The sequence below is a fragment of the Miscanthus floridulus genome, chromosome 1 (genome assembly GCF_019320115.1).
Source record: "Miscanthus floridulus cultivar M001 chromosome 1, ASM1932011v1, whole genome shotgun sequence".
Taxonomy (NCBI): domain Eukaryota; kingdom Viridiplantae; phylum Streptophyta; class Magnoliopsida; order Poales; family Poaceae; genus Miscanthus; species Miscanthus floridulus.
Window position 1 is genome coordinate 141,597,862 of NC_089580.1, and position 17,013 is coordinate 141,614,874.

Below are 17,013 nucleotides of genomic sequence, written 5' to 3' on the forward strand. Positions count from 1 at the left end.
ATATGACTTATATGCATTCATGAAGAATTGGATATGAAATGCGCACTGCCATGCTACTTTCCTTATAATTTTCATATGATAGAATATGATACTTTGGATTTAAAAAAATAAGTTCATAGTGTGTAAGCAATCTGTAGAAAAACTACACTGAGGCACTGAGCTCTGATGCTTGTTGCTGTTATTTATAGGTTCTTGTCCCAGACATTACAAAAATCATACAGGATGTTTATGGCATGGTTTTCAAGGTGTGTGTATGTGTGTGTGAGGTAAAGGAGTGGCGGCTGGAAAGTTGAGGCGTGGTAGGGAATCAACTAGACCCTTGGAGGTAGCGGCCTGAGATGCGAATTAGCATGATGTATTTAGATGGGCTGTGTTGAATAAACAGTGAGAGTGGGTCGCCTCGCCTTACCGCCCCAACCATGGTTTATGTCTATTAAACTGGAGTTGTGGTTCCAAAAAGACAGGCTAGATAGTATTATCCAAGCGGATGTTTACTATGTTTTTGCTTTTCCTACGCTTATCATGATAAGAACATGAATATCATGTAGAAGCATTTTAGATTTAGGAAAGAAGGCTCACCAGTACATTCACTATAATCTACAGGGCAGCATCTGGACAACTTCGATTCAACTTCGGACAAAGGTGAATCCGTGAATTCAGCAAAAAAGAGTGTTTGCTCAGCATCACCTATGCTTGCCAAAAAGTTTACATGATAGTGCTTTGGGCCACAGCAAGGTGTGAATTCCATCACTCCACAGATAATGCCAGGCTGAAAATCCGGTTCCTGCAAGATGTACAAGGGTAGAGTTTATTTCAACAGCCTCACAGAAGCATGTCTCCGAAGTCATAGAATCAGATGGGCGCTACACGAGCATCGACTTTTCAACATGGATTGTTAGTTCATGGTCAGTCAGTGCTCAAACAGGGAATGTAAGAGCAATCACAACTAAAACCAAAGTATGCAGTGTAAGTGTGTAACAGCACGGAATAAAGAGGAGCATCATACTTAGCTTTGGCCTGGAGATGAAAAATGAGTTGCTAGTGGAATGAAGTGGTCTAGTGTACATACCAACAGAGCAGCACAGTGACACATCACAAAAAACTAAGCCTAAGAGAGCAGGGACGGAGCTCAGTAGAGGCGAAACTGGGCTCCGGCCCCTGCTTGCCTTCGCAAAATCACGAAGGACTAGTAGTAGCATGCTGATGAAGACTAAAGTAGGTAACACCTAATAGTATCTGGGAAGGGGCAGCAGAGAGCAAGAGACGTAGGAGTAGGTAATACTGTAGTATTTAGCATTAAATTACCCCCCCCCCCTTAATATTGAGTCACGCTCCGCCACTGTAAGAGAGGCTACCCTATATATATGTATGCTACCCTGTATGTCCTCATAGCACTAACGTGCAACCAATAACCAGTGAAACATATTCAGTTAGTCAGTAGTACACTACAAACGAGCAACCATTAACCAGTAAGAACTAATCACCACTAAGCACTAACCAAAGACAGGGCAATGGCCACAAGAAAATTGGATAGAACATGTGGAAAGGCAGAGCATGCACAAAACTACATAGAAGAGATTTCTGGATAGAGTAGGAAGATCATTGCCCAAGGATGCTGGTAGCGGTATTTGTATAGCAATTCATCCAGCTTGGCACGAACAAAGATCAGCTTGTCCTTGGAGGCCGTCTGATTTCTTGACACCGCGATCGAGGCACGCATGGACAAGTAGGGCTTTTCTGCTGGCACTTCATTAGAGGATAATGTGAGATTTGTTCCGAGTTGCCTGCATGCCTCTAGCCAACAAGCATAAGAAATCCTGCCACCATCTCGCCGCTCTCCCAGCAGGAAAAGCAGATGCCTCGCACACTCAAAGCGCCCAAAGAATGATATCCAAACGCAGCATACTAGGGGTGCTTGGCAGCCTTGGCCGCATGAAGAAAGGTATCCTCATGAATGATGATGCGATCGGAGCAGCTAGTGATGTTGCAGTCGCAAGAGTTAAGGAGCTCCAAGGCTTGATGGTCCGAGAGCATGGCGGAACGTGCAATGGTAACAAGGCCATTAAGGGAGCGGGACTCCAGACGAGCCATGATTCTAGTGTTAAGGATGCCCTCTGGTAACTGGTCTTCTTCACCAGAATTTGGGAACGGGAAGGCGACACTGTACCACAAGGTGTTGAGAATGATGTTGGTCACAGGGTCAAAGTGTCCGTAACAATGTCCAGCCATAAGAAGAGAGCGAAGGAAGTGGCCGTTTGAAATTCCCTGGGGCATTATGGCAAGTGCCTTGATGTAAAAGGCATGGATGGTGTCACGCAGGACATTGTGACCAGTTCGCTTATGCTGATGCTTATGCTGAAATATTACAAGAGGAAAACGTTATTCCAAGGCTGAAAAATAGCTCAAGCGAACGCGCACACGCACGTGCACCCGATCCAGGCACTTGGCTAGCTTCTCTCTGTCTGAACCTCGTTGCTCCAGGTCGGAGATGTGGAGGAAACCTCCGTGAGAGTGGCCATGATCATCTTCGTCATGGACGACGATGGTGATTTGGGCGTAGCTGCGGCGTTCCCCAATACAGGTGTGAAGTCTCAATGCGCCACCTGTGAAACTGGCACATCCGCCACCGTCTTGATTGGGACGGCACCAGAACTCCACGTTGACCGGTGGGCAGGACGGCGGCCATTGCAGGGTCAAAAGTGTCCTGATTTCCGAGACGACGTCGGAGGTGCTGAGCACTTCCGTTGTTCCCCGTAGGAGGGGTACCCCGCCCACAACGCGAAGTGGGTGCCTCGGGGCTCATGTGTCCCCCTGAACGAACGGCTCGGACGAAAGAACGGAAAGTAAAAGAGATGGGATTACTAACGTTCACGGACAGGAGGCGTGTCCATAATGAAGAAAACGATACCGTAACAACTTAGGTGCAGGTGCATTTATAACGACCTATTACAAACGGAGCCGTCGGCTGGAAGGAAGGCTGAAAGAAGCTAGCTTGCAGTGTAAGGAGCATTTCAGATTCAAAAACAAGAGAGGAGTTGGCTTCGATGAAATTATAGGATTTGATATGGAGGTAGGAAATACAGCAGTGCAACATCATCCATCGATGGAACCAGATAGCTTGGTTCCGAGGAAGGGTTGCGGGAGATTGAAAGGGTCGAGGGAGGCAATGTGGCGAGTTCAGTTCATGAGGGGAGGCAGGCAATCACTGGAGCCCTGGAGACTGCATCTAATTCGACTGGATGCGGATCGTATGACAGCGATCTACAAAATCCAACGCTACTAGAAAAGGTAAGACTGCTGTGTTTTGAATCCGCCATTGCCCATGATCGCCAGAGTTAAAGGATTCGCGATCGATTTGTGTCGAAAAATGTTTTGCAGGACAAGGGGGAAAGAAGGTCCGGACGCGTGCTTGGCGCCAACAGCTAAACAGCGCGATTACACAAGCAATATCAACGGCTAAGGACAGGGAGGGTGAGCCTATGTTCTAGCCATACGAAGGAACAACATTTAGCTCATATGAAGAGGCAAAGGAGTTCTACAACCTATATTCTTGGGAGGTCGGATTCGGAATCAGGGAATCACGAGCAAAGACAAACAGCAATAATTACACGACGAGAAAGGATATAGTGTGCTCGTGTGAGGTATGAAATCATATACGAATGGGATTTTAATTTGAACTAGTGCAATGTTCAATGTGTTAGTAATTATGTTGTTGTCTACAGGGATTCTGCAAGAACCCAAGAGCACCTTCGGCAAGATCAGGCTGCAAAGCAATGCTGCGACTCCATCGAACTGAGAACCATTCATGGATAGTGAGTAGAATTATTTCAGAACACAACCATGCACTTTCAGTGACATGTGGGGAGAAGAAACAGTGGGGATCTCATGGATATATAGACCCAATGACTAAGGAATTCATAAAGAGATTGAGGAGAAACAATGTTGCATTAGGACGTGTATGCAGCATAATTGGTGTGCTGTCTGCAGAAAGTGTAGTGCCAATCAGAAAGCAATCGGTAAAGAACCTCTGTGCAAGAATGGCGCAAGAAGATATACAGGACGATATGAAGAAAAACTATGGAGCTCCTGGGAAAGATGAAGGAAGAGGACCCTGATTTGGAAGTCAGATTCAAGATGGATGATGAAGGGAGGATTGAGTCGATGATAGGGTGCACTGGGAAAAATCAATGGGATTACAAGCACTTTGGGGATGTGGTTACTTTTGACACTACATACAGAACAAACTTGTACAACCTGCCGTTTGGAATATTTGTTGGAGTTAACAACCACTACCAAACGTTAATATTCGGCGGCGTGCTGCTAAATCATGAAAGAACAGAAGACTTCGAGTGGACCTTCAGAAACTTCACTGAAATTATGGGCGGAAAACAGCCTCAAACTATACTGACAGGTCAGTTTGTGGATGCACGTATATGAGTGTTCGGTTTTTTTTTATCATAAGATTCTATGGTAGTCGTAGTTATTCTCATGTGACATGCCAATGCAATAAAATCTGCTTACATACGTGTACCAAATTTAGTAATAACTGCATTACAATTATGACAAACTAACAGATTTTGTTCACTAACTAATCGTGCTTGTAACCCAGATCAATGCCAGGGGATGGCGGCTGCAATAAAGACAACGCTGAAGGGAACACGGCACCGGTGGTGCAGATGTCATGTGCTTAGAAAGGCTAAGAAGAAAATAGGAACACCATACTCAAAGAAGAGTGCATTCAAGAAAAAAGTTCAACAGGCTTATAACCGATGAGATATCGCCAAGTGCATTTGAGAAGAAATGGCAGGAACTAGTAAAGGAATACAAGCTCGAGGGAAACAATTTCATGAATCGCGCATACAAGATGAGAGGTTTGTGGGCAAAACCGTACTTCATGGACATCTTCTGTGCAGGTATGACTAGCACTCAACGGAGCGAGAGTGCGAACCACATGCTGAAGAGGTTCATTCAACGATCAGCACCAATGCATATATTCATATCAAAGTTCAGGGATTTCCAGTTCGACCGTAACCAAGAGGAAGAAAGGGAGATCCACTTAACTAAACAGGTAATGCCAGGTTGGCATGGGTAAGATCCAAGAATCACCTCCGCTGATATGATTTGATTGTGTAATTGCACATGAAATTAGTAGTACTGCAAACTATGAACTATTATTGTGAAGAATAATACATGCTATATATTACAATTATTAGGCGGTGAATACTATTCCAATGATAGACTTTACCAATGTTTTTAAGGCGTCGCTTTGGCGTCGCCTAATCGCCAAGGCGCTCCAGGCCAGACGATTTGGCAGACGACTCGCCTCAAATTCGTATGGCGTCCGCCTTAGGCCTGTGGCGTCTGGAAAACGTCGCTTTGGCGTCCGATTCTTCCCAGATCGAGCAAGGCGGGCGCCATACGGGATGCTCGCGGCGGGAAAACGCGGGAGCGCGGGAGAAAGGATGGGGGAAAAGAGCAGTCCCGCGCGCAGAGATTAGGCGCGCGTGGAGAGAGGAGCGCGGGAGAAATCAGAGAGCAGAGAGAGGAGCGCTCGCGGGGAAGACGGACCTACCTGCTCGCCCGCGTGAACGCGTTCGCCCGCGCCGCCGGGAGAAGCTGCTGCCGGCGAGCCTCCGCCTCAAGAATAGGCTCCTCCTCCCCCTCCCCTCTTCCCCATCCGCGCGAGGAGCAGCCGCCGGCGGGCTGCTGTTTCCCCGCCGCCTCCTCTGGTCCTCCATCGAGCAGGACACGAGCCGCTCTGCCTCCCCCTACCCTCTTCCCCATCCGCGCGACAGGCTGCTGTTTCCCCGCCTCCTCTGTTCCTCTTCCACTATCGAGAGAGAGAGAGAGAGAGAGAGAGAGAGAGAGAGAGAGAGAGAGAGAGAGAGAGAGGTGGGCGGAGGCGGAGGGAACGGGAGGGAAGAGACAGAGAGATGGGCGGAGGCGGAAGCTGCGGCGGCGGCGCAGTGCAGGAGAGACCGAGAGAGATGAAGACACGCTAGGGCTACTAGGGTGAGGGCCACATGGGCTGCTTGGTGCACGTGGGCTGGGCTTCTTACTCCTTTCTTTTTCTTTTTTTCCTTTCCTTTTTTCTTTATCATCTATATACTGCTCCGAGTTTGCTCAAAAAAATCTATATACTGCTCTGAGCTGCTGTTTTAAAATTTCCTTTAGTTGGTAAGGCGTCGCCTCGCCTTACGCCTTACTCGCCTAAGCGTAAGGCGGTAGTCACTCGCCACGCCTCGCCTTACCGCCTTGAAAACATTGGACTTTACAGGGGTTGTTATATACCAATAAGATTTATGTGAAACGTTGGAGTAATACAAACTGTTGCGTTGTCTTGCGTGTGCTGTGATTACATATCTAGGATGAATTCAGAAGACATTAACAAGGCACGCGTACTTGTTCAATGCAGATGTCTAGAAGAAGGAGAGTGGGTGTACCAATTGAAAGACATGCAGAAGCTATTTACACAAGAGAAATGCATGAAAGATTCTACAATGAGCTATATGAATCAGGTGCTTACACAATAGTGGATAAGTCAGTGAATGGTCAGAGATTTACAGTGGTACACACGAATGAACTCGGTGCTGAAGAAGCTAGGCAGTACAATGTCATTTTGACAGGAATTTGAGAATATCAAGTGCAGCTGCGGCCTCTAGGAGCATGCTGGACTACCATGCAGGCACAGCTTAAAAGGTAAGGTGTGCAAGTCAATGATATTATGCTATGTACATTCCTCCTGGTGATTTGCAGTACTGTAAGTGAGTCATGAACAATAAGCGAAAATATAGAAGTAGCTCTGTTTTGTTTGATGAGTTATTTCTGTGTAGGTGCTGGTGCATTTAGACAGGACGGAGATACCAAAGGGAAGTATACATCAGAGGTGGACTAAAGAAGCAGGTCCAGATATCATTGCTGGGTCGGGATGTTCAGTAATGGAACAAATAACAGCACAGAGTGATGAACTGAAGAGGCGAGTCCTTGTAATGAAAGAACTGGAGCTGTCACGAACTAAAGGGCCGATCAATGACGAAGCATATAGCGATGCTCTGCGTGCAATGGAGAGCATCGTACCAGTCAGGCAAGCTTCCATCGAAACGATCAATTCAGCTGCTAATGATGAGACATCTAATGTTTGTGCCCCGTCTCATGAGTTGACAATCGCATGCCCTCCGAGGGCAAAAAGAGCAGGCAGGCCTAGAGACACGTCGCTGAAATCTTGGAACAAACACTACAAGCTAGAAAAGGAAAACAGAAGGAATGAAGACGAAAATATCGCAAAAGAAGATACAAGCGCAGAGGGGAAGAGGCCATCAAAAACGAGAAGGTTGACACTACAAGCTAGAAAAGGAAAACAGAAGGAATGAAGACGAAAATATCGCAAAAGAAGATACAAGCGCAGAGGGGAAGAGGCCATCAAAAACGAGAAGGTTGACTGATTTAATGCAGGTTACATAGTTGATAGTGACTTTGCCTAGTTAGAGCAGCATGTGGCGGGGAAGTGCAACCTAGGGTTGAGAGTCATTGGAAACAACCGATTCTGCTATGTCTTTCTAGTTGCATAATTCAAATTTATGTGGATCTATGGTAGTTGCTGAATTATAGAAGGTTTCTGACGAAACTCCTATGCGGCTAGTTTGTATCGTGCAATGTTAATTTGTCAAATGTAGGAGTCTGACAAGAAAAAACCTAGGTTTAGTCAACGATGAAGTATGGCGTGAGATTATAATAGTCCTTAGGAATTGCATCTTTGTGGACATATCAAAGAACTGCAAAGGCATATGCTGAATGAACCAACAGGTCCCACAGGTTCCTGGTATGGCAAATGTACCAATGCTGCCTGGGTTTGTTGATTAAATTTCAAGCAGAAGAAATGGGCACAGGACAAATGATATAATAGAGTACTGGGGTGGAAAGGAGATTGAAGCATGCACCCAAGCATGCATTTGTACCAGCAAAACATTTGAACTTGTGAAAAGAGGGGGGGGGGGGGGGGGGGGGGGGGGGGGGGAAGAGAGCAGAAACCAAAAAAGCAATAAACAATTGTAATTAAACCGACATACTGGACCACAGAGAAATAGACAGTGCTACATGATTATAACCATGACTAGTTAACGCCATGAACATAGCTGCAAGTGCGGAATTAGAAGGACCATTACATTGAGAGTTCTGCGATAAACTTGTTAAAGATTTATGTTAAACAGTAAGACCTGAACTAGGATATGAGCTGACACATAGATAACCAACTTGAGATAGAGAGATAGAACATGAGCCAAAACACTGCCAGATCATAGACTTGCTGAGTGGAGTTGTCCAGACGATTCAGCGTTTCTTCTTCTTCGATGCCTCCTTCTTGACATACTTCGGCATGAGCCTCACGCAGACAATGCTATTATAGAGCCGATTCAGATTCTTCTTCAGATTCTGCTTCGACTTCTCTGGATCATCATCAATGTCCCTGCATATTTTCTTTTCTGTGATGTCGAACTTCTCCCGGAGTTCAACCATCATCTGCTGCTCCTCCTCTTCAAGTGATTCGTACCCATCATAACGATGCTCGCCTTCAGACATGGCATCATCTACACTGTTGACATCAGAGTCATCATAGTACTCACCTTGGTTGGTATTGATCTCCTTAAGGGAACATACAAAGAATAGTGCAGTTAGTTCATGAGTACTAATAACACATGATGATGGTAAATAATAAATATATGACCAACTTTAATATGACGTGCTCTGAATAATTAGAGGTCTGCCGTGCAATAAACATAACTATTGCAGAAATTGATTCCATGTTTCGGCATTCATATGCATCCGATGTGTGCAAAGTAGTTTACTGGGAAGCAATTCCATGCGCAATTCGTAAGCGTAGCTGTCGATGTACTTCACAGAAGCCTAAAGAAACAATTTAGCGAGTAAACCTGGAAACCGAATGGAAGGTACGGTACTTGAATTCTAAAGATTAACATACAAGCAAACTTAGAAGTTGCTAACTGGAAATCTGAAACTAATGGACACAGATAAGGGGCATGATTTAGAAAACAGTAAGCGAGATGAGGGTCTCACTAGCGATTACCTGCTTCTTGTTGCTGTTGTTGCTTGTACCGCCTCTGGAGCTAGATTGGGAGGGCTTCGTGCTCAACCCGGCGCCCCGAGACATGCTGCGAGTTTGACGGACAAGAGATTTCAGGTTGGGCTTGACATCCTCCTCAACCTGTTCGACTACCACGGGCGTCCGGCGGGACTTAGTAGATCCAACAGCAGAGGCAGAGACCCGAGCTGAACCACCCCTTTCGGTGGACGCGAACTGTCCCCTCGCATTCCGCGGTTGGGTGGCGGAGCTGTGCACACGCTTGGGAGTAGCCATACACCCACCGCCATCCTCCCGCTCAGCGCCTGCAGCCTTCTCCTATCCTCACCGCCGGCAGCAGCGCAGATTGTGATGGATATGTTTCATCACAGGCAGAAGCATTCAGATCAAACCCTCTACATGGCTTCAGTTTCCTAAGAAGTGAGTAGAACTGAGACATCGCCGTGGCAACACGAAGATTAACATTTAGATAATGTGGCATATCGTCGACACTTGATAGAACTGAGTTGAACGACCTTTGCACGTGATCACCGGTAGTTGTATAGTCAAGCGTTGAGCAACTTTGACTGGATGACAAAGCTTCAGAATAGTTGGAACAGCTAGCCCTCTGACATGGAGCAGCATCCTGTGTATTCTTCGAGCATTGTCCAGCGGCCATGGTACATAACTTTTTCCTCTTGTTTCTTAATGGAAACGACATGAGCCTTATCCCATTTGTTATTGCAGAATCAAGCACCTCAAAACCTGCTTGCCATAATAATAGATAAGATTGCAATTGGAGATGACAGATTAACATATTCACTGTGGGTGAGAATTAAAGGTGTAACATCTACATAGATTAAAAAATCTAACATAGATTAAAAAAATCTAACAGTGAAGCATCAGCAGAAATTGATAAGTGTGGCATGTGCCATTCAGGTGGTTGAATAAATCGATGACTTTTTCCTCTTGTTTCTTAATGGAAAAGGCATGAGCCTTATCCCGTTTGTTATTGCAGAATCAAGCACATCATAACCTGCTTGACATATTCATTGGTAAGGTTGCAATAGCAGATGATAGACTAACATTTTCGGTCTCGGTTACCATCATAGGTGTAACATCAACAGAGATTAAAAAAATCTAACAGGGTAGCATCAGCAGGCATTGAAAAGTGTGGCATGTGTCATTGAGGTGGCTGAATAAATCGATATTGTGAAGAAATACTCATGATAGATATAACACGTACAGGCCAAGAAAATTGAAACATTGAATCCACTAAATTAAGTTAACAACGTTTATCTTCAAGATCATTGAAAGCTTAACAATAAAGGAATGTAAATAAGCGGGTTAAAAAAGGAATTAATAAAAGGAAAAAGGGCGCTGAAGAATATATTGATGCAGGTGGTACAGTTCAAATTACAGTGGTTCTACTACTTATCAACCATGTTAACGAAGGACCTCGACGACGAGGCCGAGGGGGAGACAGCGGACCCACCTCACATGCGGGTGGAGCAGCTGAAAGCCCGACACCAAGAGCTCGATGAAGCGCGACTCCAGCTCGAGCAAGAACGCGCGGAGCTCTATCGGGAGATCGAGCGCCACGGAGACGGTGGGCGCGCACGCGCCATGGCCCGCAACGTGAACCGGATGATCATCGCGGACAATGAAGCCCTCCCTCACTTCGCCCGGGCGAGCCAGAACATCGCCGCTGCGGCGGCCTTGCTCCATGGTCTTCTAGAGGCCGCGACGCCCAAGGATCATCGGGCCCACCGCGAGATTCGCACGCTGCTCGAGCGTGCGACGACGCAGCAGGCCGAGAGCTCGTTGTCTCGGCGATGCGAGCTCGACGCCAGCCAGTGCATGCCCTCAGAGCGTCCCGACAGGGACGCGTCAGTCCATTAGGCACCACAAGGCGGTAGGCAGCGCACCGCGGTCCCGGTGCATCAGCGTCTCAGCCGCAACCGTGACGCACGCGACACCCTCGACGCCCGCAGGCGTACCTACGACGACCCAAGAGAGGGAGCTAGCCACGGCTATCACCCTTGTCGTGGCGGACGCTACGACAGCGGTGAGGACCGAAGCCCGAGCCCCGGCCTGCTGGGGCCTCAGGCCTTCGGCTGACACATCCTCAATACTGCCTTCCCGTCATGGTATCGACCACCAACCAACATCCTGAAGTACTCTGGGGAAACAAACCCCAGACTATGTCTCGAGGATTATCGACCTGCCTGCTAAGCCGGTGGTGCGAATAATGACGATTTCATTATCCGCAACCTTCCATTGTTCTTGGCCGATTCAGCACAAACATGGTTGGAACACCTTCCATCCAACAGAATCCAAAGTTGGGTGGACCTGAAGGAGATCTTCATGGAAAACTTCTAGGGCACATACAAGCGCCCTGGGAACCCATGAGACCTCAAGAACTGCTGACAGAAGGCCGAAGAAACCCTCCGCGGGTACATCCGGCGCTTCTCCCGGCAATGCAACGAGCTACCTAATGTCGCCGACGCCGACGTTATAGGAGCTTTCCTGTCTAGGACCACCTGCGAGTTCCTGGTTCACAAGCTAGGACGCAAGGGCCCGTGAACCACCAAGGAACTCCTCAACATCGCCACTAGCCATGCCTCGGGCAAAGAAGCAGTCGGAGCGATCTTCGACCGCCTTAAGGGCAAGGCGAGGTGGGACGAGGACGCCAACGAAGGCGCCTCCAATCGTCCCGCCAAGAAGAAGAACAAGCAGCGGTGTGAGGGCTCGCTCGTGGCCGCCGCTAACCGTAGGGGTGGTCGGAAGCCCACGGAGGGCACTCCGAACCACTTCGAAAAACTACTCGAGGGGCCATGCCTGAACCATGCCTTCCCCGTCAAGCATCTGTACAAGGACTGCGGCCTCATGAAGCGGTTCTTGTTCGGAGGCTCCAACAAAGAGGAGCACGGGAAGGACCCCAACCCAACCACGGACGACGACTTTCTGACGCCGGATGGCTGCCTCATGATCTTTGGAGGGTTGGCGGCCTATGACTCCAAGCGCCGCTAGAAGGTCGTGCGCCATGAGGTCTATACGACCGAACCGACCACGCCTACCTTCCTCTAGTGGTCAGAGTCCACCATAACCTTCAATCAGACCGATCACCTGGGTGTCCCGTAATCGGGGAGGTACCCGCTCGTGGTCTACCCGATCGTCGGCACAAAGCGACTCACCAAGGTACTGATGGATGGAGGCAACGGCCTCAACATCATGTATGCCGAGACACTCGACACTATGGGCATCGACCGAGCGCGCATCCGGCCAACCGAAGCACCTTTCTATGGCATCGTGCCTAGAAAGCAGGCCATTCTGCTTGGGTAGATCGATCTGCCCATCACCTTTGGGTGTCCATCCAACTACAGGATGGAGACCCTCACCTTCGAAGTGGTTGGGTTCCACGGAACTTACCACACCATCCTGGGACAACCATGCTACACGAGTTCATGGCCGTCCCCAACTACACCTACCTCAAGTTGAAGATGCTGGGCCCAGCAAGGTCATCACCTCCTTCTAGTGTGCCTACAAGTGCGAGGTCGAGTGCTGCGATCACGCCGTGGCAATCGTTGCCTTCGGAGAGCTCGTGGCCATCAGGAAGGAGGTCACCGAAGAAGCGCCCGACCCCAAGAGGTCGATCGAGTCTTTCGAGCCAGCGGAGGGCTCCAAGGAGGTCCTCAAGATCCCAGCAGCCCCGAGGGCAAGGTGGTGCACATTAGCACCATGCTTTCCTCTAAATAGGAAAGCACACTCGTCGACTTCCTCCGCGCCAACAAAGACATCTTTGCGTGGAAACCCTCAGACATGCTAGACATTCCAAGGGAAGTCACTGAGCATGCCTTGAAGATTTGCCTAGGCTCCAAGCCGGTGAAATAGCGCCTACGCCACTTCGACGAGGGGAAACACAGAACCATCGGCGAGGAGATCGCAAAACTTTTGGTGGCCAGATTCATCAAGGAAGTGTACCACCCAGAGTGGTTAGCCAATCTCGTTCTTGTACAAAAGAAGAGTAGGAAATGGAGGATGTGTGTTGACTACATGGGTCTCAACAAAGCATGCCCAAAGGATCTGTTTCCTTTGCCGCGCATAGACCAAATAGTCGACTCTACCTCAGGGTGCGAAACCCTCTGCTTCCTTGATACGTACTCTGGGTACCATCAAATCGCGATGAAAGAGTCCGACCAGCTCGTGACATCTTTCATCACCCCCTTTGGTTCATTCTGCTACGTCACAATGTTGTTCGATCTGAAGAACGCTGGGGCTACATACCAGCATTGTATGCTCAAGTGTTTCAGGGACCTCATCAGGCGAACCATTGAGGCCTATGTTGACGACATCATGGTCAAGTCCAAATAGGCTGACCACCTTGTAGCCGATCTTGAGCAAACCTTCACAAAACTCTGAGCAAATGGCATCAAACTCAATCCCAAGAAGTATGCTTTTGGGGTCCCAAGGGGCATGTTGCATGGTTTCATCGTCTTCGAGCGTGGCATCGAAGCCAACCAAGAGAAGATCTCAGCCATCACGAGGATGGGCCCAATTCAGAATATGAAGGGGGTACAACGAGTTATAGGGTGCCTCACCATGCTCAGCCGCTTCATCTCACGCCTCGACAAATGAGGTCTCCCCCTTTATTGACTTCTGAAGAAGGCCGACCACTTCGAATGGACGTCCGAGACCCAGGAGGCACTTGATATGGTCAAGTAGCTTCTAACGAAGACTCCGATCCTGGTTCCTCCTAACAATGGAGAACCCCTTCTGCTCTACATTGCGTCCACCACGTAGGTGGTTAGTGCCACCCTAGTAGTGGAGCGAGAAGAAGAGGGCCACGCCCTTAAAGTACAGCACCCTATGTACTTCATTAGCGAGGTCCTATCCGACTCTAAGACCCGCTACCCCCAAATCTAGAAGCTCCTGTACGCCATCCTCATCGCCAAAAGGAAGCTATGCCACTACTTCAAGTCACATCTGGTAACAGTCGTGATATCCTTCCACCTCGGCGAGGTCATCCAAAACTAGGATGCCACGTTGAGAATCGTGAAGTGGGCACTCGAGCTGATGGGTCAGGGCATTGTGTATACCTCCTGGACGGCCATCCAATCCCTGGTATTGGTTGATTTTGTGGTAGAGTGGACCGAGGTCCAAATGCCACCAATGGTCGTCGACCAAGAGTACTAGACGATGTACTTCGATGGATCGCTGATGAAGAAAGGCGCCGACATGGGGCTAGTCTTCATGTCGCCCCATAGGGTATGCATGAGGTACATGGTTCACCTCCATTTCCCCTCCTCCAACAATGTGGCCGAATATGAGGTGCTCATCAATGGCCTGCACATCACCATTGAGTTGGGCATCCAATGCCTCGACGTCTAGGGCGACTCCTAGCTGGTCGTCGACCAAGTCATGAAGGAGTCAAGCTGCCATGACGCCAAGATGGCTGCATACTACCGAGAAGTCCGCCAGCTAGAGGACAAGTTTGATGGCCCTGAGCTCAACCACATCCTAAGGTGCCTCAACGAGGTGGCTGATGCGCTGGCAAAGGCGGCGTCCTACCGGGAGCCGGTGCTAATGGGTGTCTTTGCTAACGACCAACACAAGCCATCAGTTCGTTACGAGGGGTCAGAACAAGCCAGTGATGGTCCACCCATTCTAGGCTTAGGGGCTGACCAATCGTCAGCTCCATCCGGTCCCGAAGTCATGGAGCTTGAAGAGGACCCAGCGATAGAGCCTGACCCTCTGGTTAATTGGAGGACGCCCTACCTCGACTACTTCCTCCGTGATGCACTACCGACAGACAAGATAGAGGCTCGATAGCTTGCACGTCACGCCAAGTCCTTTGTTCTTGTGGAGAGAGAACTCTACAAGCAAAGTCACACTGAGATCCTACAGCGCTGCATCCCCATCAAACAGGGGAACCCTAGTCAGAAACATGTTCCGACAGGGCTTCTACAGGCCTAGCACGGTAACCGACGTCAAGCAGATTGTATGCACCTATGAAGGGTGCTAGTACTACGCTCGACAAACCCACCTACCGGCCCAAGCACTCTAGACGATCCCCATCACCTGGCCATTTGTGGTCTAGGGGCTCAATCTGGTTGGACCTCTCAAAAAAAGAACCCGGAGGCTACACCCACTTGCTTGTCATCATAGATAAGTTTACAAAGTGTATAGAAGCTCGACCGATCTCTGTGATCAAGTCTGAGTAGGTCGTGCTGTTCTTCCTCGACATTGTCCATCGCTTCGGAGTCTCAAACTCCATCATCACAGACAATGGCACGCAGTTCACCAAAAAGAAGTTCCTCTAATTCTGCGATGAATATCACATCCGCGTCGACTAGGCTTCCATAGCACACCCCCGAACGAACGGGCAGGTTGAACGCGCAAATGGCATGGTCCTATAGAGCCTCAAGCCTAAGATCTTCAACCGGTTGAACAAGTTTGGCGCTCGATGCGTCACCGAGCTTCCCGTGGTGCTCTGGAGTCTAAGGACGACCCCCAGCCGGGCCACCGGCTACACGCCATTCTTCATGGTCTATGGTTCTGAAGCCATCTTCCCAACCAACCTCGACTATGGAGCACCAAGGGTCAGGGCATGCGATGAACAAGGAGCCGAGGCGTCTCTCAAGGACGCCATGGACTAGCTGGACGAAGCGCACGATGTTGCCCTTCTTCGCTCGACCAAGTACTAGTAGGCGTTACGATGATACCACAGTCGTCGAGTGTGGGGTCATTCCTTCAATGTCGGAGACCTAGTTCTCCACCTCGTCCAGAGCAACAAGGACTGCCACAAGCTCTCCCCACCATGGGAGGGATCATACGTCGCCGCGGAGGTGCTCTGGCCAGGCACCTATAAGTTGAAGACCATCGACGGCGAGATCTTCGTGAACATCGAGCAGCTATGTCGTTTTTACCCTTAATAAATGCACACTTTCTCTTATCAGTTTTGTTATCAAACTCATTGATCTTTCGTGACATCTGACCCCAGCAACGGTAAAGGGTCGGGCCTCACTCGGGGGCCGATATGAGCACATTTATCCAGCAAACATTCTCTGTGCCTGCCTCTCTTTTTATATTAAGACCTAGGAGCAAGGTTTGCGGGAACAAGCTCTAAGTATAACTGGTCGGACTACAGGAAACCTATGCCCCAACGGCTGTGGTGTCTTTGCTCACTAGCGTGATCAGAATTGGCTTATCCGCACTCTGAGCTTTTACGACCTTAACGACAAAAAAAGTCGGAGTGCGCTAACCTTTTTATTCAAAAAGGAGAAAGGAGCTCAAAAGTCATTTGCTATAATAAAACCTAAAAGCTTGTCCATTTGTTACAAGTTTCTTCGCCTGGCTTATCTGCCTAACTAAATTCTTGCGTGGGATGTTCTCATCCTTTATCTCCGCAGGAAAGTCTTGTCTCAGCAGGTAGCACAAGTTGACTTGATGGCTTAGCCACCGCCAAGAAATGGGTAGGGAGCAGACATGATCCCGCTCATATCCGATGGAGGCTTCTCGAACCCATCACTCTTACCATCGAGGTAAAACCGGTGCCCAGGTCGATCGAACGGCACAAAGCCGCTACCGAGAGACAAACACCTTTACTTTATGCATTAATTTTGCTACCGAGCCTCCAACCCCAGCAACGGCAAGGGGTCGGACATCGCTCGGGGGCTAGCGAGAGTGTATATCCGGTAGACATTCTTTATGCCTGGCCCGTCCTTACATTAAAAATTGGTAGTAGGGTGTGCGGACACAAACTCTAAGTAAACTTGGTCGGACCCCTAGGACCCTATGCCTCAATGACTATGGTGTTTTCGCTCACCAACGTGACCAGAGTCTTTGTCTCTGCACCCCAAGCTATAGCCTCCACCTTCTCGGGAAGGGTTTGGAGGGGCCTACTTGCGAAATCTCCATCGAGGAGGGGCCGATAGGTC

The 17,013-nt window shown here is 48.8% G+C and overlaps 2 protein-coding genes and 1 pseudogene across 2 annotated transcripts; 2 read left to right on the plus strand and 1 right to left on the minus strand.

The window, feature by feature from the left end:
* Positions 1-2,032: 2,032 nt before the first annotated feature.
* LOC136464374 (protein FAR1-RELATED SEQUENCE 5-like) lies at positions 2,033-7,370 on the plus strand (annotated as a pseudogene).
* A 955-nt stretch (positions 7,371-8,325) lies between these two features.
* LOC136464385 (uncharacterized) lies at positions 8,326-9,370 on the minus strand. Its single transcript, XM_066463344.1, has 2 exons — positions 9,080-9,370; positions 8,326-8,637 (listed from the first exon to the last, which is right to left on the minus strand). Exons 1-2 carry the CDS (start codon positions 9,368-9,370, stop codon positions 8,326-8,328), a joined length of 603 nt encoding a protein of 200 aa, XP_066319441.1.
* A 5,154-nt stretch (positions 9,371-14,524) lies between these two features.
* Positions 14,525-14,905, plus strand: LOC136464396 (uncharacterized). The gene has a single exon (XM_066463352.1). It carries the CDS (start codon positions 14,525-14,527, stop codon positions 14,903-14,905), a length of 381 nt encoding a protein of 126 aa, XP_066319449.1.
* Positions 14,906-17,013: the final 2,108 nt, after the last annotated feature.

Bases quoted from the DNA above. Each gene is read 5' to 3' on its own strand.
- LOC136464385 (XM_066463344.1), bottom strand. From the start codon at position 9,370: ATGGCTACTCCCAAGCGTGTGCACAGCTCCGCCACCCAACCGCGGAAT. The intron at 8,638-9,079 runs GTAATCGCTAGT...TGTTCCCTTAAG, and splicing joins ACAACAGCAACAAGAAGCAG to GAGATCAATACCAACCAAGG.
- LOC136464396 (XM_066463352.1), top strand. From the start codon at position 14,525: ATGGCTGCATACTACCGAGAAGTCCGCCAGCTAGAGGACAAGTTTGAT.